The sequence below is a fragment of the Eriocheir sinensis genome, chromosome 67 (assembly GCF_024679095.1).
Source record: "Eriocheir sinensis breed Jianghai 21 chromosome 67, ASM2467909v1, whole genome shotgun sequence".
NCBI classification, from domain to species: Eukaryota; Metazoa; Arthropoda; class Malacostraca; order Decapoda; family Varunidae; genus Eriocheir; species Eriocheir sinensis.
In genome coordinates, this window is record NC_066575.1 from 2967372 (window position 1) to 2992008 (window position 24637).

The 24637-nt window shown below is 40.6% G+C and overlaps 2 protein-coding genes across 3 annotated transcripts in view; both read right to left on the reverse strand.

Annotated features, from left to right (window-relative positions):
- LOC126987942 (uncharacterized) overlaps positions 1-18971 on the reverse strand; it is a 27944-nt gene extending 8973 nt beyond the window's left edge. For both annotated transcript variants that reach the window (XR_007741297.1, XM_050845588.1), the window contains exons 1-10: positions 18657-18971; positions 18293-18380; positions 16916-17912; positions 16313-16513; positions 13966-14120; positions 9586-9739; positions 6510-6609; positions 5907-6001; positions 3749-3904; positions 2030-3657 (exon numbers count right to left, since the gene is read on the reverse strand). Coding sequence is in view for 1 of the 2 variants with exons in the window: in XM_050845588.1 (XP_050701545.1) it covers positions 2030-3657; positions 3749-3904; positions 5907-6001; positions 6510-6609; positions 9586-9739; positions 13966-14120; positions 16313-16513; positions 16916-17912; positions 18293-18380; positions 18657-18666 (3584 nt within the window). In the remaining variant the exon portion in view is untranslated. The remainder of the gene's footprint in view (positions 1-2029; positions 3658-3748; positions 3905-5906; positions 6002-6509; positions 6610-9585; positions 9740-13965; positions 14121-16312; positions 16514-16915; positions 17913-18292; positions 18381-18656) is intronic.
- The window catches only part of LOC126987868 (uncharacterized), an 11268-nt gene continuing 5511 nt past the window's right edge, over positions 18881-24637 (reverse strand). The window contains exons 3-4 of the mRNA XM_050845330.1: positions 19009-24615; positions 18881-18913 (exon numbers count right to left, since the gene is read on the reverse strand). Coding sequence (XP_050701287.1) covers positions 18881-18913; positions 19009-24564 — 5589 coding nt within the window. The 5' untranslated portion in view covers positions 24565-24615. The remainder of the gene's footprint in view (positions 18914-19008; positions 24616-24637) is intronic.

Genomic DNA, 24637 nt, shown 5'->3' on the forward strand with positions numbered 1-24637 from the left:
AGAAATTACACTAAAGCTAAGTATAATGATGAGAGCTTTTTGTCAAAGTATATATTGGTCAAAAATAAAAAATCTGAGAAAAGTACAACAAAAATATGATTACTTTCTTGAAACTTATCATGAAAGTGTGGTAAAGTGGGTACCCTATTATGCAATAAAGAAAAAGAGGGAAAAAAAAAGTGGTTTCATACTAGATGTCTGAAAGCAAACAAGAAAGATACAGCATGGAGAAACTTAAAAAGGAGAAGGAATGCCATAAATAGGGAAAGCTATAGACAAGCTAGAAATGATTATGCCAAAGTGAGGAGAGAAAAAGAAAAAGTATGAAAAGAATATAACAGAAAAATGTAAGGACCCAAAACTTTTTATACATATATAAAGAAATCGAGAAAAAAAGCTGTGAATGAGATCAAAGTGGGTGACCAAGACTATGAGGATACAAAGTAAATCTGTGAAATATTAAGTGAAACCTTTCAGGAAGTATTTACCTGAGACAGAATTTGAAAAGAAGTATGAAGAGAGGTGTCAAGAGAATGGAAAACATAAAAATGGATAGAGGAGATAAAGGGGCTATTAAAATCACTAGATGGTAATAAGGCAATGGGTCCAGATGAAATATCAGGTCAAGTAATAATAGAGTGCAGTGAACACTTTATAGAACCAATTCATGATAATATAAGTTGTTCAATCAAGATCGGGAAAGTCCCAGTACAGTGGAAAAGGGCACATGTGGTCCCATTATATAAGAGCGGAAACAAAATAAAGCCTCTGAATTAGACTGGTTTCTCTAACAAGCGTCATGTGCAAGCTGTGTGAGAAGATAATTAACAGAGTGAGTAGACCATCTAGAAAGAGAGAAGATAATAAATTAAAGTCAATTTGGATTCAGACAAGGTAAATCTTGCGTCACAAATCTATCATGTTTTTCCTCAAGAGTACGTTATAGAGCAGGAGAGACGGATGAGCAGACTGCATATTTTTGGACATAAAAAAGGGATCTGATAAAGTTCCACATAAGAGACTGCTGTGGAAATTAGAAAATAGAGGAAGATTGGGGAGAAAAATGACAATGGATGAAAAATTACCTAGCAAACAGAGAAATGAGAATCGTGTTGAAAAATGAGATATCGGAATGGAGAACAGTCACAAGTGGAGTTCCACAGGGATCAGTGTTAGTGCCTATGATGTTTTTTATATATATAAACAATGATTGTTCCAAATGGAGTGTCAGCTGTGTTCCCCTATGGTTTCCTTCCCTGCCCTTTCCCCAGCTGAGACTACGGTCATGTGACGATTGTTTCATAGTGCAATAGCGCAGGGGGAACTGCTATTGCATTTGCCCACAGCATGAGCTCCACAGCCAACTGAGGGAGAAGTGTGGGTGGGTTTTTGTGAGGTGAACAAGTCAGGACAGCAGAGGAGTGGGGGGTAGGAGGCGTGGGAATGCTGTGCAAACAAACAGCTGCTCTATCCACAGCAGGATATTTGAAGTGTCTACTCATTAGTTAATCTAGCATTACTAATATTATTGGCCTGGCAATAAGTGCGAGTGGTCTTAGGTCGCATATGCATGAGCAAGAGTTATAGAGGGAAATGAAAATGCTTAAAGCATGAGGGGTGTATATGGTTGACAAATTAAGAAATACTGAAGTTCAGGAAACAGAAAATATGGGAAAAGCAAGTAGAGGAAAATTTCATAAGGTAGTATGGGCGTACTGAAAGGATGGATCATACAAGAATATTGGGAAAAATATTCTTGGCAATTAAGATAGTGGAAGAGGTGGGCAAGGATGAAGAAGGTAACAGTGGATGAATATGCATGCAAAACATATTGGAAATGAGGAAAACTAAAGAAATGACAACTGATAAGATTAAGATGAAAGAGGTTTGAAAGGCAGAATGAAGGATATTCTTCAACAAAATTTGTTCCTTTGATCTTGCTTCTCAATTTCCCTTTTCAGTCTATGATGTTTCCAGTACATAAATAGTTAGTATCTAAAGAATAAATCTTACAATAGTTAACACTTACCACTGGTGGTGTTGTGTGTTGCAAGAAATAGATGACATATGAGTAAACTGAGCAGGGAACTGACTTTGCTCATATTCCTGCAGACTCTTCCAAGATCTATTAGTCTGCTGAGCTCTCATATTTCTTGTTCTTCTATAATGGTCAAGTTGTTCCTTCTGGAGAGGATCAGTCATACTGGATGAAGTTTTAAAAACTTTTTCAGACTCCTGAGAAAAATTTTGGGGTTTACCAAACCCTGAATCATCTTCCATGTCCATATAAGTAGTTGAATCAAACGGAGGCAAGTTTAATTCTGGTCTCTGATTTACATTTTGGCCACCATTTCCAATATACTGAGTTGAGGATATTTTTGGGAATCTATTATTTCTTTTCCTTGTTATACGAAACTGTGGAACTTCAACTCCTCCCAATTTGCTATCCTCTCCTGAAGCCTCTAGCAAGTTATGTGCAACCTTCTCAAGATTGCTGACCTTCTTACTAGTTGACTCTGAATCTAGCTCCTGCTTTGTGCACAAGGGGATAGAGGGGGCACCCTGCCCAGTGATATCAGAGCCAGGGTAATACACGGAATAGAGTGATTTAGGTTCCAATACACTCCTGCTTGTGCCAGAATCCTGTCCCCTTTTTTTGTTTTCATGACCTAGTTTAACAGAAGTACCTGTGGATTCTGGGGTCAACAAGAGACCTTTCAAATCAAATGTATACTTCCCGTGGTCAATATTTATAAAAGTTTTGTCTTTTGTGTCAGAGTTGCAAGACGACCCCAAGGAGGGTTGCTGATAACTTGAGTTTTCTACCACTGACTGTTGAGGGTGTTGAAGTTCTCTTCCAGTGGTTGCCCGTTTATTAGATAAAACTGGTCTGATAAGGACTATGCTTTTTGCCTTAGGCTGCATGGGTGGATCATGATTACCTAATGGTTCTGCTAAACCTGATGGAGGAAGGGAAGTGGGGCTTGGTGGCAGGGGCAACTCAGTCAGTTCAAGCATGGTTGACGGTGCACCATCAGTCACCACACTCTGGACTGGCTCATCATCATTTGCTATACCTTTCAGATGATCATTACCCTGAACTTCATGTATCCTTTTTTCATTCTTAATGTTCATTGACCCTACTAAAGAAGTACTGGTCTGCAGATTCCCCATTATGATCTCACTGCTGGTGCTGTCACTAATGTTATTGGCACTGTTGCTGTTGTTATTATTGCTCTTGTTATTGCAGCTGCAGCTGGTGTTGTTGCTTCGGTTTCTAATACTATTGTCACTGCTGTTTTTGTTGCTATCAGGTCTCTTCATGGAGTTACATTCTAATGGGGGTATATTAGAAATAGCTTGGCCTGGTTCAGCCTCATTTACCACCTTAGATACTACTGGAGCTTGTGAAGGATTCAAATTAATCCCAGATTTCCTGCAGTGTTGAATAATTGAGAACTGAATGTGACGGACTGAAGGTTTAGCCCAGACAGTGGCGTTCATCATGTCACTCAGTGAAGGTTGCAATGACACCAGCACTTCCGTAGGGAGCAAGCACACCAAGTTGCATAAGGGTTTCAAAAGAATGGGGCTCCCCTTAAGGCACTCCTCTAGTAGCCGCTTTAAGATGTGCGCTTTTGGTGTCATAAAACTGATCTGAAAACCCAAATGCAAGTATTTAATAATACGCCAACCGTTTGTCATATTTCAAACATGTAAACAAGAGGGGAAACCTGCACTATCCTACCTGCACAGAGATCAGGTTAATTGCTTGATACAAATCTCCAATGTCCATCATGTAAATCTGCAACTGGGTCCACCTCCTCTGCGACATGGGCACACGCAGCTCACAAACCAGCTGGCTCAGTTCCTTCAGGCCCTCAGCAACAGCTGGAACAACTTTCTGTAAAAATGCAATCATTAAAATAATTTGGAAGTGACCCTATTTCCTGCAGATGCAAGTTTAGGAAGTAAACAAAAGTATGATCATTTGGACAAGTGCACAGAGGAGCTAAAATAGTAAAAGGAATCCATACCCTTACCTCAATTTCTTCAAATTCCAGTAATATAATAGCTATGTTCTAGCAGTTACTTCTCTTATGACACTGGAAATATATACTCTTAATTTAATTTCCATATCACAGTGATAACAAAGGATAAATACAGGATGAGTGCAGAATAATTTAATCATCTCAAGCTATAAAGAGAATGATAACATCCAAGACTGTGTTAATTACAGAGTGATAAAGCCAATATCTCACACCATTGAAATCTGGGAAAAAGTGGTGGACAAAAGGATTAGAGAAGAAACATCTATAGGAGAGGGACAGTTTAGTTTTATTCTGGGTAGGGTGACAACAGATAGTGTTTACCCCGAGAGATGATGAAATCTTGAGAAAAGCAGAAAGGACTGCATATAGTATTCATAGACCTTGAGAAGGTGTACAACAGACTGCCATGTTAATAAGTCTGGAGGTGTATCAGAAAGGAATACCAGAGAATTATATAATAATGGCCCAAGATATGTACAAAAGAGAAAGAACACAGGTTAGAAGTATTGTAGGGTTAATGGAATAAGTGTCGGTTCGAGGTGATTTACATCAGGGATCTTCCCTTAACCCATACCTTTTTGATCTGATAGAAGACAGAATACCTGAGGTTCAACAAAGATCAAGACTCCAAAATAAGTATGCAAGGGACAAGGTTAAGGAGTGGATAAATTTTAATAACTACTGGTTCAACAGTGGCTAAGAACAGAAATTTGGAGGAAGAGATAACACAAAGAGTGCAGTCAGGGTGGAATAACAGGAGTAAGATTTCAGGCGTGTTATAATATTGTAGAACCAACATAAGGCTAAGGAAAGAATGCACAAGACTGTAGTAAGACCAGCAATGATGTATGGAGTTGAAATAGCCAGTGAAGAAAGGGCAAAAAAAAAAGTTGGATAAAACTGAGATAAATATGCTTAAATAGATGTGTAAAAAAGAAAGGATATGTGGAACAACAAAACAAAAGTAATGGCTATATCAAAGAAGATACAGGAAAAAAGACTTCAGTGGTATGGCCACAGATGAGAAGATACATATGTAGGGAGGAGTGATGAAGATGGAAGTGCAGGGCAAGAGGAGGGGAGGAAGACCAAGAGGAAGTTGGACGGACTCCATAAAGAAGGATGATAAAAATACAGCTGTCAGAGAGCAATGCACATGATCTGGTTGGGTGAACGAGAGCAGTCAGAATCATTGACCTCACACAAAGGTGGGAGATGATGTTCAGGAAATTAAAGGCTAACAAAGGTAAGTAGTAAACATTCTATAAAGCTGATGGTAGACAGCACAATTAGTGTGCAAATTCTATACTCCATGTCATATCTCTAATCTTGTTACTTTTAGGGTACTGAATGTATGAACTCATTCAACAGCAGCCTGCAGGGAAACTTTAGTCAGATATATTCCTAGCAAAACACCTGATAATTAGGAGACTTCAGCATCTGAGACCTTGGACCCCTTCAGACATCTTTCAGTCATGAAGAAAATAACATATTTGACTATATTCCAGCTGATAAATTGCCTATATATATATATATATATATATATATATATATATATATATATATATATATATATATATATATATATATATATATATATATATATATATATATATATATATATATATATAAAGCAAACTAATAGTGGAACAGCATTGTCGTTTAGTAATGTTAGTTTTTTAAAGTAAAGTTTGCAGTAATTGAGGATTAAAACACATCTATTAATTTCTACAGCAAAGTTGGCAAACTAGGAGAATTGTTAACTCTGCATTCACAAAGTACCAGGATGAACTGTTTGATACTGCAGCCATCCAGTCATTCTTGGAAGAAGACAATCATTTTCTAAAATCTTACCCTGTTGATAGGGAAGAGAGCCGTGAAGATCAAATTACTGTTGGCTCGCAATCGCCGCACTTCCTCCAATACACGGAAGCTCTCTTGTAGCTGTCCTGTTAAAAATACCAAGCATAAAACATCAAAGACCAACACTGGTGGAAGACATTTCACCTATGAGGCCCAAAAAAGTTTTACAAGGCTGTTACAAACAAGACAGCACTGAATTTTTTGACATTTTCATAGTTTCAGGTTGAACATCTGTAAAGTGAAAGTTACCGTACTTGAGAAATGCTTTCAACACAGGCAACATTACAAAATACAAATAGGATTCCCCTATTATGAATATTCTATTGCAGGGTCTACAAACTTTTCGGTACGAGGGCCACGTCCTCTTAATAAAATCTTGCAGTACATAACCTGGTCAAATGAGTTATGTTTAATTATTACTGATTTACTTCCTTAGGAGTGTCATACAAAACTTAATTCATACAATCAAAATTACCACGTTCTATTTTTACAGGAACAGACATATCATAACTTCTAATTGTTTGAGAATATTACAAACATCCCTCTTCTCATATGCCATATTTATCTTTGGAAAATTCCTGCCTCAAATACTACCTTGATGATTGAAGAAATTGATAACTTGACAAGTGATGTTTGTGAAGAATGAACTGGGGGAACTCATAGACTGAGTCAGGTGCCTGTACACATCCCATACCTTAAAATAGAAATCAAAATCAACATCAATAATAATCAAATGGACTAACATTTATTCTTAACACACTCATTAAATACTGAAAAGACATAAATACAGAAGGAAGTGATAGTAAGAGATGTTTAGCTAATAAATGGCAGCTCTGTAAAATAATTATCCTTGCCTCCCTCTGTGTCTTTCAGCTCCCTGCACCTGCTATAGTTTGTTCTGCTCATACACTGCCATATTTGTGAATCAATTTTTGCCCATCTCGGAACCTAAATTTCTTGAACAGGTTTTCATCGGCACTGATCATTATGATTTATAATTAAAAAATTATCAATATCACCTACATTCAACTCCTTTCCTATTATCTTCTTCACTCCCATCTCCCCTTTTTATTCTATACCAGAGTGAAAGAAATCCATGCACAATGTCTCCCAAATACCTGTCTTTTCAGTCATTTCATCTATATTACACTTTCCAACCACACTCAAAGCCATAGCTGGGCACGATAACAGAAAACCTTATTCCCGATAACCGATAATTGATAATGGAAAACCTTATCGGTGATAACCGATATTTGTTAACTGGACACAAATATAGGCGATAACTGATAACCGATACCCGATATAAATCCACAATTCCGATACTAGCTAGCGATAAGTCCAATAGGCGAAAACGATATTATATTGATATTTCAAATAAAAAAAACAATGAATTCAAATTTTCATTATCTGTATTTTAGGAAACTTACAAAACCTGAAAACCACACATTGACACGTACCTATGGACGGTAATACTAGAAACACCTGAACCGTTTGTGAGCATGCCATGGTATTGAAGGCACCCGGTGTTGTGTTATTTGGCATCCCCACCGTCAACGCTTTTGTTTACAAACACTGGTCTCTCATGAACTGCGCATCTCAGACCAGCAAGCGTAGACCTGTACAGTCTCACAAAGCTTTTTAACCGTAATTAAGAGTTGCTGGAAGGCTAAATCAGACATACAGTACCACTACCACCATCCCCGCTGTTTCTAGAATGACACTGCACAAGTTGTATTTATATGTACAGAGTGTCGTTCAGCGAGGATGGTGGTACTGTATGTCTGATTCAGCAACTGTGTTAAAAGCTTTGTGAACAAAATTCAAGAGAAACCAGCGTTTGTATACAAAAGCGCCAGCTTTTGACGATGGGACACCAAATAACACACTGGGTGCCTTCAATACCATGGCATGATCACAAACGAATATGGAATATCAAATTTGAGGCAGTGAACAATAATTTTTTGGGCAAAGTTAAATGATTTTTCTCATTGATATATTGATTTTTGAGTCTAACATAAAAAATAGGCTAGTGTTTTAATGTTGATGATCTAAGTATGAAATCTCTTCACCGAAGATATTTCATATACCGAAGTTTTTTCATACAACACCGGGCTCCCAGGCCACGTATAGGGAGGAGACAACAGGGTTTTATTTCTGAGGCGGAAAAAAGTAGCGATTATCGCAAGTTTGGTTACAAAAGTAATGAAGATACTGATATATATTTAAATAAGTAGCGGATGGCCGATAACCCAATTTTGTTATCAGCGATAAAGTATTGCGATAACTCATCGCGATAACGCCCAGCTATGCTCAAAGCCATTTAATTCCAACCAACTGAAGTATTCATCATGAATTTGAACAATTATCCTTCCTTTGCAAATTCATTAGACATCATCATCAGTTTCAGACATTACTATATTGGTGTCACCAATGCTGGTGCAGTAATTTTGCCACCCAAGGATGTGCAAATATGCAAGGGAGATGCTCTCCTTGCTGACTGGTGTTCCTGATTCGTTTCAATATGCAGCAAATTAAATTTGTGTTCTTCCTGAAATCCTTAATTATATGTAAAACAGTGGGGGGAGTAGTTACACTATCCCTATTTATAAAGGAAAGGGAGATGCACTTGTGTGTGGAAAGTACAGAGGAGTGAGGTTGCTAGAGCATGGACTGAAGTTGTTGGAGAAGATTCTGGAGAGAAGGTTGAGAGATATAGTTAAAATAGAGAAACCCGGTTTGGCTTCCAGCAAGACAGCTCAACTACTGATGCGATATTTGTGATGAGGCAATTACAGGAGAGATATAAGGAGAAGAAAAAGATGTTGTATCGCGTTTTTGTGGATTTGGAGAAGGCGTTTGACAGAGTTCCAAGAGAAGTGATAGCATGGGCTCTGAGAAGGCAGATGGTTCCTGAGAGATTGATCAAATTGGTGATGGCATTGTATGAAAACTCAACAAGTAAAGTGAAGGCTCCAGCTGGAATATCAGAGGAATTTAGAAAACATTGGGGGGGCTATAGCTTTCCTAGCTCCCCCAGAAATTACAGCCCTGTTTTACACAATTTTTATTAACCCCTTCACTACGGCTGGGCCAAAACAGCGCCCTGCGCCGTATCTGGTATCGCTGCGCGCGCCAAATTTCAAATGTCGCTATTGAATATAACAAGTTTTCAGCCATAAACTCAACATAATCATCATGTATTATATATGAAAACATGCAGAATTAAATGGTGCACATAAAGAAACATAAATTAATTGATAATTTTGAGATGTAAGCATAAATATAGATAAAATAACTCGTATATTGGCAAAAGCGAGCCAGGACACAGTATGCGCGTCCTCAGATATGGTACGAGGCACGCAAAGACGCAGTATTCGCGTCCTCGTGTTGAAGGGTTTAAAGGACTGAGCACTTTTGTTTTGCATGTCTATGAATATCGAGAGGATGAAACCTGCTATTCATTCGAGATTTCAGGAAAACGGGCTTTAGAAGTATACTATGAAAACTTTTATTAACAGCAATATGCAAAGGAATGAAATTAATTAAAATATTTGATTAATTTAAAAAATAGTAAATGTCATTTGTCAGTTCAACTTGTAATCTACATCTACTCTTAAGTATTAAATTGTTTGAAATCCTACTTAATGGTTCAGATTCTTTCTTTCCCCACCTTATTGGCATTTTCATCCTGCATGTGAATTCTGAGCCACTCCATGTTCAACAAGTCCTGCAACTTAGCATCACACTCACTGCCCTCCAGCTTCCACAAAGTCACCTTTTCCCATGGGCTCAGCAGCTCTTCTTTAAAATGACTTTCACAAAACCTGCAAGATAAAATGCTACTGAGTTTGAAAATCAACTCAAAAGAAATTAAAATATATGGAATTTCAGTTCTCAATACAAAAAATTAATTAAACTATTCAACTTGTCAGAGGTGTGTGTGTGTGTGTGTGTGTGTGTGTGTGTGTGTGTGTGTGTGAATTGAATTTATTAATTAAGCTCACTTTATAAAAAAGTATGGAGCACAGCTCCTCCAAAAGAAAAAATAACACAATATGTTGTCCATGCAAGTAAATGTCTGGTTATATAACTAACCAAAACAAACACAACAATAATTAAATACATTAACAAAAGTAACAAAAGCAGATACTAAGAAAAAATAATTAAAGGTGTGTGTATGTGTGAATTTACCTAGTGTGATATATAGGAAGTGAGCAAAGCTTGTGTGGTCCCGTCTCTGAGTCTCAATTGGTCAAACTTTGCTTTAATTCATGTTTCTAGTGTGTGTGTTCACGGGCCTCTCTGGAGTTGTTTCTATATTATTTCCCGTAGCTCACCTACACTATTTTGGTAGAAAGAAAAACTCGGTAAAGATTGTAGAACATTAATACATTAGTCAAAACTCGGTAAAACAAAAAATAGAAAAAATATGGCGAGAATAATCAAATGTATTCAGTCCTCCATAGCATGAGTAGCGGCGAGTCTCATGTGTGGCAAGAATCACTGCCATGGAATGCGAGATGTTCGGTGTTTCACTTATATTATGGTTTTATCTATAATCTGTTTACAACACTGTGTTCAGAATGCTTTTTTTCTACCACAATAGCATATCTTGTACAATTGGAGAGCTACAGGAAATAATATAGAAACATAACACCAGAGAAGCCCTGAGACTGAGCACACAACTGGACAGCCAATCACGAGCAGCGCCTGGGAGCGAGGATTATGATCAGGTAGCCTATCACGTGCGTCGATACAAAACCCCGCTAGGAGCCAGATGCACGCTACGAGTGAACAGAGCATAGTAACACCATGTGAATTCCCACAGCCCATCAAGGCCTGAAGCACACAATGGTTCTCAGAAAACAGGAGGGTGCAGCCCTTAACCCGTAGCGTACCGCCCTATGTGATATAAAAGTGGCCCCCAGTACAGCACTGGGAGTAAAAATTTTTATTGGCTAAATCCCTTCAAAATGACCCCAGTAACAAGGAAAATAGGTTCATCCCATTCACCGTCGCCCATAAGTGCTCCGCAGCTACCTACCCCCGTCTGCTTGTGGCTCACCCTTGCCGCGGCCCACAAGTTGCCGTCCCACGCCTTAGTATATATTTTTTTTATATACAGAAGCCCCTCGCCGTTCACGGGTATTTGGTTTCGCGAGATTACCGTGTGTGTGTGTATTTTCCTAGTATTTACCTAATTGTGAAATACAGGAAATGAGTCGTACTAGGCTCGTGTTGTCCTGTCTCCATAACGCTTATTATCCAGTTTGGCTTTAAATTCATGAATCATTTTTGCACTTTTTTTTTTTTTGTGTGTGTGTGTGTGTGTGTGACTGGCTCAAGGTCTCTACTCGGCTGACCACACTATGATTATCGGACCTTTTCTCTTTGTTTCGGACTTGATTTCGTTCGTGTCACACGCCCAAATTCACTTTCCAAGAGGGTCAGCGTCAACCCTGGGGGCATATTGGCCTGGGAGAGGCTATGTTGACTCACAAGTCGACGCTCTGTACCCATATAAGCGTACAGATGAGCACGGAGCGTCTTTCCAATTGCGATTAATTATGGTAATTTGCAAACGCGTCTGATGCGTCAACGGTATATGATTGCAAATTCCTTTTAATGCATGAGACGCGTCAACGGTACTCTACGGGTTAAAGCGCAGATGTTGACAATTGTCGACAGCTGGTGCCTGGACTCAAACCACGGGTGTCGACAAGAGTTGACAAGCCATTTTTTCACTTAACGTGCTGTCAAATTTAATTTGTTTGAAGTCAGCCCGGATACAGGGCAGGGCGCTGTTTTCGCCCGGCTGTACTGAAGGGGTTAAGAGAGTAAGAAGATCGCCAGTAGAACGACCCTTGCGAAACCCATACTGGCGATCAGATAGAAGGTCAGAAGTGGAAAAGTGCTTTTGAATCTTCCAATTAAGGATTGATTCAAAAGCTTTTGATAGACAGGAAAGTAATGCTATAGGGCAGTAGTTTGAGGGATTGGAACGGTCACCATTCTTAGGCACAGGCTGTATGAAGGCGTACTTCCAGCAGGAAGGTGATTTAATCAATCCGTTTGCCACAGGAGTGGCTTGCAGGGAAGGATTAAAGCACTTGTGTACCTACTCTTGGGAAGGTAGATGTTAATAGGCAGAGACGAAAGTTTGACCAGGCAGGATGTCACCAAGAAAGCACAGTTTTTTAAGGACAATAGGAGGCGCTCCATCAGGTCCATATGCCTTCTGAGAGTTGAGGACAGAGAGGGCAGAGGAAACATCATTCTGAAGAATCTTAATAACAGGCATAAAGGAGTCAGAGGAGGGATGAGTAGGAGTCCAGAGTGGAGTTTTTACAGAAAGTGTGAGAGAAGAGTTCAGCCTTAGAGATAGATGAGACAGCGGTGCTGCCATCAGGGTTAACCCGGTAGCAGCGATGGACCAAATTTGTGGCTTTACCGTGTACCAGTGACGGGCCAAATTTTTCCCGTGATATAAGCCCCCAAAATAGATGATGCATAAACTGATCTTAAATGCGTTGATAGGTACATATTATGAAATGGTTTGCGTGAGAGATGATTTTTTCTCATCAATTCGCTTAGAGGGACCTTTAAGAAACATGATCCCCGCAGCTACCAGGTTAAGGACAGGAGGGAAAGATGAAGTAAAATTGGAGGATATATTTTTGGCTAGGTGCCAGAAGACACTGGAAGAATTAGAAAAAGCAAAGTTTTGACATTTCCTATGGATGAAAGAGCTTTTGGTAAGTCGAACTATAGATTTGGCACGATTCCAGGCAGACATGTAAAGATCATGGTTAGCAGGAGTGCGAAGGCTCTGGTAACTTTTGACAGCTGCCTCTCTATCTTGGATAGCATGAGAACAAGCGTGATTAAACCAAGGCTTTTTAGCATGAGGAGTAGAGAAAGAATGTGGAATGTGTGCCTCCATTCCAGACACAATCACCTCTGTGATGCGCTGAACCGAGCTGAAGCAAAATGCCAGAAGCATCGCCTCTTCAGTGGGTCCAGAGGGTGTACAGGAGCGAGAGGACAGGATACAAAAATAAGGTTGTGATCAGAGGAGCCCCATGGAGAGAGCAGTTTAACAAAGTAGAAGGGTTAGAGGTAAATAAGAGGTCTAGTATGTTGGGCCTGTCTCCAAGACGGTCAGGAATACGTGTTGGGTGCTGAACTAACTGCTCTAGATCGTTGAGGAGAGCAAAGTTGTAGGCTTGTTCACCAGGCTGGTCAGTGAAAGAAGATGAAAGCCAAAGCTGGTGGTGAACATTGAAATCTCCTAGGATGGAGATTTCAGCAAAGGGAGAGTGGTGCTCCACTTTAGAGTTCAAGAAGTCAAAGAATTTTACATAGTTAGTAGAGTTCGGTGAGAGAAAAACAGCACAAATGTATTAAATAATAGAATGACAATGAAGTCTTAGCCCGATGATGGAAAATTCAAGAGTCAAGGTCGTGGGAGCGAGAGCAAATGATGATGTTGCGCATGTAGATGCAACATCCAGCTTTGAATTGAAATTTGGGATAGAGATAGTAGGAGGGAACAGAGTAGAGATTGCTGTCAGTAGCTGCAAAGACCTGTGTTTCAGTGAGGAAGAGAAGGTGAGGTTTAGAGGAGGAGAGATGGTGCTCCACAGAATGGAAATTGGATAAGAAAGAGGTCTGAGGAGTTATCAAGACACCTCTCAAGTCGGCAGCCGAAAAGGGAGTCCTCCCTGGGGGAAATTTGTGGTCCCTCCCCAAGGCGAGGACTCTGAGGCAATGCTAATTTTCGCCATTTTGAATTTGTAAAATTTTAAGAGATGGTGTGTATGTTATGTGAATGTAGTGTGGTATGGAGAGAGATTATACCAGCACCCCCCTTGCTTTCCATATATACATCACCGGGAGTGGCTTACGCCCGTTTCGGTAGGTGTCTTCCTACCTACTCCCTATAGTGATCTGATGTAGAGAATACTTGAATGTAGTGGAAACAGTACAAGTGGTTGATTGTATGGACAAAATTGTTCCTATAGGTGAAAAAGAATGTTTGATGACTTACTTTACAAATATGTTGAGAAGGAGCTGGAGAGCCTCTGGTCTTACTGAGGAGTTGAGGTAAGTACAGATCAGCTTTAAGGCAGTCTTGGACTGCTGAGTATCACACAGAGCCCTCACCTTGGCTATGTCCAGAGGGAGGGTGAAGGAACTTGGCACCTGGCATGGAATAAATTTTATTCAAGTATCTAATGAAACATTTTATTTGTTAATATAAACTGTAAAGGCTAACCTCGCTGATTAGAGCTGAAGTCTATTCAGAATGATTATTCATCCATAACTTGTTCAAAACTAATGGTGCAAACCCAATATACTCTAAGACAGCATTTGGTATATGAATGTAAACTCCCTTCATATTGCAAGGTATGCAGTATTAAAGGACCTTGTTTAAACAATATTCAAACAAAATGTACATTCAAAGAAATAAGAGCATTCCACACAGCATATTCTAAGTTTCTGTTGCATGAGTTAAAGTACATATAGGAGTGCTTCATACCATATAAATAATTACAGGTAACTCGATTTATGCGAATATTGTGTCCTTGAAGCGGTCACGTAAATCAAAAACAATGTAAATCAAACAAGAGGTAGGTTTCTATCAAAAAATAAATATTCACTTCATTCAGTGTGTGTGGGGAGAGAGAGAGAGAGAGAATATCCATATCACCGAGATAACCACTCAGGCACTCAGTCTCAGCCTCACTCGTGTGAGGAAGAAATGAGGGACACCATGAGCGACTGGCTAGTATTGGTACTGGTACCGAGCAGTCTGGTACCGATACCATACCATATAGCTGGTACCATTAGTACCGATATTGGTACCGGTACCTGCCCACCCCTATTGTTGAGTAGCGTGGCAGCGTGGGTACTGTATTGTTGTTCAAGTGGCGCGCGGAAAGAACTGAGCTCAGCTGTGTGGCTGCGGCGCCGTGTGAGTCCAGTTGCGTGAGATATCTGGTGGCCACTCCATAAAATATCGCATATAAGTGAAAAAAAACGTGTAAATTAAACATTTATTTGGATTTTGGACCCCGCGTTATTTCAAAAACACAAAAACCAAACTCGCATAAATCGAGAGTTACCTGTACTAGCAAGATCCACCACACAAAACATGCTGTCTTTCAAACACCCTACCATGAGACTAATTTTGAAAGCTTGCATCTCAAATGGGAGAAGTGTTAACCCTTCAGCGCCGGAAAAGTTTTTCTCGGGTGATCTCCCATGACGCAAAAGTCATCGAAAAATACACTTCGAAACTGAGGAGGAGATTGTATCATGTTTTTGTAGATCTACAGAAAGATTGGTTGAATCGGTGATGGGACTAAATGAAGGTACAAAATCGAGAATGAAAACAATGGAGGGAACATCAGATAAGTTCGAAATTGGAGCGGGGGTTCAACAGGGATCTGCCCTTAGCCCGCTCTTGTTTTTAACAGTAATGGAGGAGGCAACAAAGGAAGCTAGAGGAGAGGCACTGTCGGAGCAGCTGTATGCAGATGACTTGGTAGTAAATGCAGAGACTGGAAAGGAAGCAAGAGAAAAGATTAAATCAGGAAAATATCCATGTGGATGCTGTGGGATGGGAGAAGGTTTAAATTCAGTCCTGTGCACATGTTGCAGGCAGTGGTGCCACCAAAGATGCTCAGGCCTCAGAAATTAAGAGGAGTGCAGAATTTTACATACCCAGCTTGTGTAAGGAGACAGCAAGGACAAGAAACTGAGAGGGATGAACTAGAGGTGAATGGAGGAAAGCTGGATGAGGTCAAACATTCTGATATTTGGGAGATGTTCTGGACTGTGAGGTGGGAGTGGAGAGGACAGTGAGAGCGAGAGTGGCGGCAGCGTGGTTAAAGTGGAGGGAGGTGGCTAGTCTACTTGTGAATCGTAGCATCCCTCTAAAGAGCAGAGCAGGGGTGTACCAAACGTGTATTAGATCAGTGATGTTGTATGAAGCAGAAACATGGGCTATAACTAGAAAATTGATGGAGATATTGAGCGCAAGTGATCGCAGAATACTGAGGTATATAGCAGATGCAGCTATCAGATGTGGAGTAGAGGACCTGGAGACAGTGTTCAGAAGGGAAAGACTGCGATGGTTTGGACATTTAAAGAGAGCAGGGGAGAATACAGTGATGGGAGTTTTGGAGAGATTGGAGGCAGAAGGAAGAAGACCAATTAATAGACCTAGGAAAACATGGAGGTGTATACAGGAAGACTTGGCATTGATGGGATTGGATGAGCATCGGACAGAAGACAGAGTAGAATGGAGGAGAGCCATAAAGGGTCCAACCGCTCAGGAAAAAGTGAAAACAGACGTTAAACGAAATGATGATCATGATGATATTACTCACCCTGATGTTGGAACAGTGTCTGTTGTGGCTGTATTTTACTAGGTATTGGGCAAGGGGTAGCAAGAGAGTGACAGCCAAAGGTAAAGGGTAGCCACAGTTGTTAAGATGGGTTTCCAGGAGGTTCCATGCCTGTGCCTCATGTTCCTCTGTTACATGATGCAGGATCAGTACCCCAAGGTACTTCTCACACTCCATTGTTATCTGGCAGACAACAAACAGAAAGAAAATTTATTACTAAATATAATCATAAACAATTTCAAATGGAATCAACAATCTCAAATTAAAATACATACGGTAAAAGCTATTGTTTTCTTTCAGGACCATTGATGAAACTTAAAAGCTGGAAACCTAAACCTTAGCAATCACTGATCACAACACTTACTAATATCACATGTGATTGCCAACAACCTCTTGAAGGTTTGAGGCTAAATAATGATCAGTGGATGCTCCTTTGCCAAGATGCATAAGGGAATGAAAATTCTGGTTATACACATTTTTCAATGAGATTAGTTCTTAATTATCAGAACTGACTAATATTCTATAACCAATTAACAAAGTACCAAATCCAGCAGATAAAATCCCAAACAAGAATACTGATAATACCTTGTGGATGAAGCTGCACTCAGAGCGACTGCAACTGCCTCTGTTCATGAACACAAAACAGACACCAAGGTGTTGAGACAGTACAGGTCGAGGGATGTGTATTTTCTTGCTACCAATGGGTTGTGGTGGTGGTGGTGGTGCTGTAAGGGATTCCAGTGCTGGGTCAATAGGTAGCAGCATTCTCTCTACGCTGGATAACTTGCTAATTCCAAGTGGTGATTGTACTGGGGAAGCCATTATTTGCCTGACTGGAAGCAACATTCCTCCTTCATTGGGTGCCTTACAATTTTTTGGTGGTATTGGTGCTGAAGCTGCTATCATCTGCCTGGGGAATAGCAGGACATTTTCATTTTTGGTTGGCTCATGGAACTTAATAGGATCACAATTGGATTTCTTTTCAAGTTCCTTATAATCCCTTGAACTTTCCTTAACTGACAACCTCTTCGGGTATGAGGTAGTCACTTGTTTCTGGATGGGTTTGTTTTGACATGAAAACTTATCAAATAAAACAACACTGTTTTGTAAACATTGTTCTTTTTCTGTGCACTCCTCGAGAGGACTTTTACATTGTACGAATTGGAAATGGCTTGGCAAGGGAGTTGGTTTATCCTCTTGCTCATCATCTCTGGACACCTTGGCATGGGCTTCACTGTCAATACCTTTATGCATTTCTTCTTTTGTAGAGATGTCATTCTCCAGTTCATCAGTTAAGCTGCATCTTGCATCGTCCTCCATGATACGATTAATAACAGAGGACTCAGAATGGAGACTTTCCACATCAGGATCACTTGATCCTGGACCTACTTCCAGCTCATCAGAGCTATGGTTATATCCAGAAGACTCTTTGTGAGCCTCATTGTTATCATGGGCATCCACTTCTAATTTCTTGGTGTCTGAAAAAAAACTGTCCCTTGTGTCATCCCCTGCACCTTCATCAAAATCCCTTGGGTCATCACTGTCAGACAATCCATCTTCTTCACGACTTGATTTACTGCCGCTGATAGAATGGAACAAAACAGTCAGAATTACTTAGTGGGATTTGTGAATACATCCATATTAGTCATGTTATTTTTTGTCAAAAATCATCTTGAATTTCCTTTAACACCTACGGAACAGGCAATTTGACCACAGACACTTACACAGAGCACAGGGTTTGGGTAAAAAAATAAATGTTCTTTAAGCACTTAATCATACATATTAAGACACAAAAGAGGTGTCATGAAATAGTAAAATAATGTGTAGAAAAGATAAAACATACATGCAAAATAAAGTCAAACCTATAGAGTATTTATTAATTAAATTATATGTCATTGTTTTGCACTAGCTTTTAAGTCATTGATATTCATTATTTATTAATAAAAAAGGGACTACACTCACAAGAGACTGGAGGCACTTGTTAAAATGGAAAGCACATCCTCTTGATCCGAGTCAGCTGATTCTCTAACGCTGGTAGCACTCCACTTATCTAGGGATATAACACAGGGCATGAATTTCATTATTTAACAGTATTCAAATTCCTTCCCTTCTTTCTAAAGTGATTTTCATGGTCAATCATATTGTTCAAAAACATAAAGTTTCATTACCACTGATATCATTTAATTAACTTTGGAAAGCTATACTAAAGCGGACAACCTATATTGATGACTCATTAAAGACACTGAATATGTATATCAGCTACATACAAATGTTATTCTATTTTTTCAAAGAAGCCACAGAAAACACAAAATGTAACTGCTCCTACCAATCTCCATATCCAGGGAAGTGGATCCAGATTTTTGTGATTCCAGGACTGGATGGTGAGATGTAAGGTCAGAGGCAGCAGGAGGTCCAGGGTCTTCTTTCCTTGAGTCAGAGGCAGCAGGAGGTCCAGGGTCTTCTTTCCTTGAGTCAGAGGCAGCAGGAGGTCCAGGGTCTTCTTTCCTTGAGTCAGAGGCAGCAGGAGGTCCAGGGTCTTCTTTCCTGGAGTCAGAGGCAGCAGGTGGTCCAGGGTCTTCTTTCCTGGAGTCAGAGGCAGCAGGTGGTCCAGGGTCTTCTTTCCTGGAGTCAGAGGCAGCAGGTGGTCCAGGGTCTTCTTTACTGGAGTCAGAGGCAGCAGGTGGTCCAGGGTCTTCTTTCCTGGAGTCAGAGGCAGCAGGTGGTCCAGGGTCTTCTTTCCTGGAGTCAGAGGCAGCAGGTGGTCCAGGGTCTTCTTTCCATGAGTCAGAGGCAGCAGGTGGTCCAGGGTCTTCTTTCCATGAGCCACCCTCCACCCCAGCACATCTTTCTGCCTTTAGCTTCTTATTCACAAGGTTTTCTTTTGGTGCAGCACCAAAATCGTGAATGTTTTCCTGCAACTGACAATCTTCTGAATTTTTAAAACTGCTTTTCAATGCTTCAAAAATCTGTGCTTCATTAGGCATTTGGTACACATACTGTGCAGCCATGTTTTCCTCTCCTATGTTTGAATCAGGACAGCTGGAATGATCTAGGGCAGCAGCTTTACAATGGCCTGATAAAACGCTGCCATGTTCTGTTGTATTTTTATCATCAATAGCAATGGACACTGATTGTTCTACAAAACTTTCCTGCAGATTTTCCCCAGCCGGTGGTATGTTGCTAACTAGTTCAGGAGATCCAGTGGTTATGTTTGGTGGTTCACACAAAACTGATTTTTCCTTGGATTCAAAATTTAAAAACATGTCTGTTTCTTCTAAAGACATGTCAATATTATGGATATCAAAGTAGTTATTGTTGCTAACACCATTTAAGGATGACACTAGGTAACTGAATGTATTATCATCATATGTCTGACAATTCTCAGAAAATGTTTCCTCAAGATTACCATCACCATCCAACATCATGTCACAACTCTCGAAACCTGCTCTTCCCTGGGTGTTCTCAACACCTATCATCATCTGAGAGCTTTCTTCACTTATTCTCTCATGGCTGCTGTTTACATATTTACTACTAACACTCTTGTCAGTGCCTGCTGCCATGTGACAACCCTCAACATCTGTACCATTTAGGGTGTTCTCAGCACCTACAACCAACTGGCAAGCCTCACCACCAGTTCCCCCTCGACTTACATTTGAATAAGTGCCTGTTACGTTGTTATCAACACCCATTACCATCTGACAGTGCTCAGTCTCTCTTTCTTGAATGCTGGTTTTAGTACCAACCACCAGCTGATAGTTCTCAACATTGGTTTCCCTTAAGTTCTTTTCTAAGCATGTTTCCTTGTCATGAGAACTTGTCACTGTTTGAAAGCTTTCAGTACCAATTTCTTTAACATCATCAGCACCAACTGCCATCTGACAGGTTTCCACATTGATTTCATTATTACACTTGTTGGCCCTATCCATCTCCTGGCAATCTTTAGCATCTGTGTCTTCAATATTGTCATCAGAACCAATCATCTGGTGACAGTCTTCAGCATCTGTCTCCTCAGTACTGTCACCAGCCCCAACCATCTCCTGGCAGTTATCAACATCTGTCTCCTCAATACTGTCACCAGCCCCAACCATTTCATTGCAGTTATCAACATCTGTCTCCTCAATACTGTCACCAGCCCCAACCATTTCATTGCAGTTATCAACATCTGTCTCCTCAATACTGTCACCAGCCCCAACCGTTTCCTTGCAGTTATCAACATCTGTCTCTTCAATACTGTCACCAGCCCCAACCGTTTCCTTGCAGTTATCAACATCTGTCTCTTCAATACTGTCACCAGCCCCAACCGTTTCCTTGCAGTTATCAACATCTGTCTCTTCAATACTGTCACCAGCCCCAACCATCTTCTGACAGTCCTTAGTAACTGCTTCTTCAATTCTGTCCTCCGCACCAACCATCTTCTGACAGTCCTTAGTAACTGCTTCTTCAATGCTGTCCTCCGCACCAACCATCTTCTGACAGTCCTTAGTAACTGCTTCTTCAATTCTGTCCTCTGCACCAACCATCTTCTGACAGTCCTTAGTAACTGGTTCTTCAATTCTGTCCTCCGCACCAACCATCTTCTGACAGTCCTTAGTAACTGCTTCTTCAATTCTGTCCTCCGCACCAACCATCTTCTGACAGTCCTTAGTAACTGCTTCTTCAATTCTGTCCTCCGCACCAACCATCTTCTGACAGTCCTTAGTAACTGCTTCTTCAATTCTGTCCTCCGCACCAACCATCTTCTGACAGTCCTTAGTAACTGCTTCTTCAATACTGTCACCAGCTCCAACCATCTTCTGACAGTCCTTAGTAACTGCTTCTTCAATTCTGTCCTCAGCTCCAACCATCTTCTGACAGTCCTTACCTTTACCTTCTTCAATACTGCTGTCAGCATCAGCCATCTTCTGGGCATCTTCACTATCTGTTTCTTCAATACTGTTGTCAGTATCAACCATTTTCTGGCAGTCCCCTGTATCTGTTTCTTCAACAGTGTTGACAGCACCCACTATCTTTTGGGCATCTTCAATCTGACAGTCTTCAGAATCTGTTTGTTCAATACTTTTATCACCATCAATAATCTGGTAGCCCTTGATGCATCTCTTTTCAGTATTGTCATCAATATTATCCATCCTCTGAAAGTCCTCAGCACTCTTTCCTTCCACACTTTCAGTAACACCCACGACTGTCTGATAATCCCCAACACTAGTTTCTCTGGCATTGTTGTCAACATCAGCTACCAGCTGATGGTTCTTGACATCAGTTTCCATCAAGTTGTTCCCTATTATTGCCTGGTAGTTCTGAATGCTTGTTTCACTACACTTATTATCATCCTTAAGGATATTCTCAGCACTCACAACTACCGGACTAGACTTGGTACCTGTTCCTTTATGGTTGCACTGAGCACCTCCCACTGCCTGATAATTCATAACCCCTGGTTCCCTCTGGGTATCTTCAGCAGACATTTTCCTGTCTTCCTTCTGTGCTACCCACTCTTGGCTACCATTAATGCATGCCTTTCTGTTGCTGCCATTAACTTTGTCTTCTTTATGTTCATCATCCACATCCTCAATCTTTTCACTGTCATCAAACCTGTCCTGAAACTTCATAACATTTTTAGATGGCAACTGTATCAGTGATCTATCTATGTAGACGGGAAGAGACATACTGGCATCAGCAGTACTTCTGGGCTGCTGTCGTAAAGACCTGGCTTTTGTGACATTCATTTCCAGGTTAGGGAACTCTTGATCCACTCTTCTAAGACAAACAACCAAGTCACTTTTGCAATGTGTGCTAAGGACTGAGTATGTACTCTTGGCTTTGCTGGTTGACAGGCTCTTTCTTCTAAGACTTCTGGTCTCTTTGGACCTTAAATTGTAACTGTGTGCAGGCATATTGGGCTCTTCAGTGCCATGTTTCCCCTTCTTGCCTGATGCACAGGCTAAGATGGCTGAAATAGGTTCTGTTTGCAGATGCAAAGAGTGAGATGTTGTTTTGCAACATGAGGCGTGAGATTCTATTTGCATGAGACTTGCATGAGATTCTTTTGATGAGAGTGGGTTGTGTGGTTCTGTCTGCATTTGCAAGTCATGAGGTTCTTTTGGCATAGGTAAGCAATAAGATTGTGTGTGCATGTGTGAACTGTGAGATTCTTGTTGGGTGGCTTGGGAGACAGATGACTGAGGTTCTGTTTCATTGGTATGATGTACAGATGAATGATCTTCTGTGTGAGTATGATGAGGGACAGAGGAATAGGACATCATGTTTGTATGGTGTGAAGTTAAGGAATGAAAATCTTTTGGGATGTGGTGCAGGGAGTAAGAATGGGGCTCTTTCTGTGCAAGATGCTGGCTACTGGAGTAAGGTTCTGGTGAGGTGTGGTGTGGGACATAGGAATGAAGACCAGTCTCCATTTGACGTGCATCCTGGGAATAAGGCTCTGACCGTGTGTGGTATAAAAGAGAAGTGCAAGGCTCTCCATCTTTGAGGTGTGGGTCAGAGATATGAGACTCAGACAGTGCATGCTGTGGCTCAGAAATATGAGGTTCCATATTTATTTTGTGTGGTACTGAAGAATGAAGATTTGTATCTTCATCTGTGGAGAAAGAGGAATCCAATTTCATCTGCTTGGGGTGAGGAGAGGAATGAGAATTTGATTGTAAATGGTGAGGGGAACAAGACAGCAGTTCTGCCTGTGTGCGGTCTACAACAGGCTGAAGGTTTTGTGGGGAAGAAATTTCAAGTTTGCTTTGTGAGCAAGGTAACTCAAGTTGTTTTGCTGAGGCATGCATAATTGAGGCAAAAGACTGTGAATCTTGCTGGGTGTGGTGTGGGGTGAGAGGTACTGGAAGTAAGGATTCATCGTTTTCCAAAAATCTTCCAACACATTCTTTTTCAGTAATATTATCCATTCTTATGTTTATGTTTGGGCTCAGTACAGTGGTAGGAAACAGTGAAATACTTATGTCCTGATTTTCTCCTGCTGCTGCTTGTTCCACAAAAAAGTTGGTACCTAACACATGACTCTCAGTATTGCTCTCTTCCATTAGAATTTCACTTCTGTGGTCATCAACCTTCAGCTCTGTTAAGTCATCATTTCTAGATGTAGAATTACAGGGCTGTCCAGAATGTTTCTTTAAGGGCGGAGAAGACATGTCGCCTTCCTTTTGCTTCTCAATCTCCTGACCAAGGAGCTGAGAAATGTGTCTGTGGGAGTCTTTGGGAGAATCTTTTAATATGGTGAAACACTTAAACATCTGTTGCAGCAGTGAGTCTTCCCCACATGCCTTCCTCTTAGTGCCTCTCTTCTTGGAACATGCTGGTGTCTTTAAATTTCCTGTACATTTCTTCCCTGACATATCCATGACAGCACTCTTCCCAGACACATTCTTGCCAACACATTTCTCAGACACATTCTTGCTAATATTCTTCCCAGACACATTGTTGCCAACACTTTTCCCAGACACATTCTTGCTAACATTCTTCCCAGACACATTATTGCCAACACTCTTCCCAGACACATTCTTGCTAACATTCTTCCCAGACACATTGTTGCCAACACTCTTCCCAGGCACAATCTTGCCAATACTTTTAAGCTTCCTTGGATTTTGTCGTCTTGTTTCTATCATCATTTCTGTTTGAGTAACATCTCCACCCCTTTTGACACCAGATCTCAAGGATGGCATTTTCTGTTCTTTAGGATTTTGTTTTTCTTTGGATATGATGGAGGGATATAAATTTGGGGTGATAACTAGAGGTGAGGTATCACTGCAGGCTGTTTTAGTTCCCTCTGTTTGTTTTGAGGAAGCAGAAGAACCAACATGATTGTTGGTAGAAGAGGCCTGTGTGGTGTTGACAGGGGAATCTACTAGAGAATTTATTATTTTTGCTCTGTTCCTCTTAACTGCCTCTGAGCCAGTTGAGACAGTCAGGATCTCAACTGTGGTAGAAAATTTCAAATCATTATAAGTGTTGACAGCAAGTTCTTCATCTGGCCTTGTACCATCACTAACCCAAGATTTTTGGGTGTCCAAAGGCAAGAATGATCTCCTTTTATAAATCTCACACTTCTGCTTCACTCTGGCGAGTCTTTTCACAGCATTTTTGACTGATGTTGTTTTGCGACACACCTTATGACATGAAATAACCTGAACCTGGATATTTCTTCCAGATCTGCCGCACTCAGATGCTTGACTTTTGTGTGTGTTGAACACAATCCTCATATATGTTCTGGGCCCCATGACTGAACATCAGATGGGACAGTCCCATGAAGAGCAAAACAAACAGTTAACCTGTGGAAAAAAAAAAAAGTTC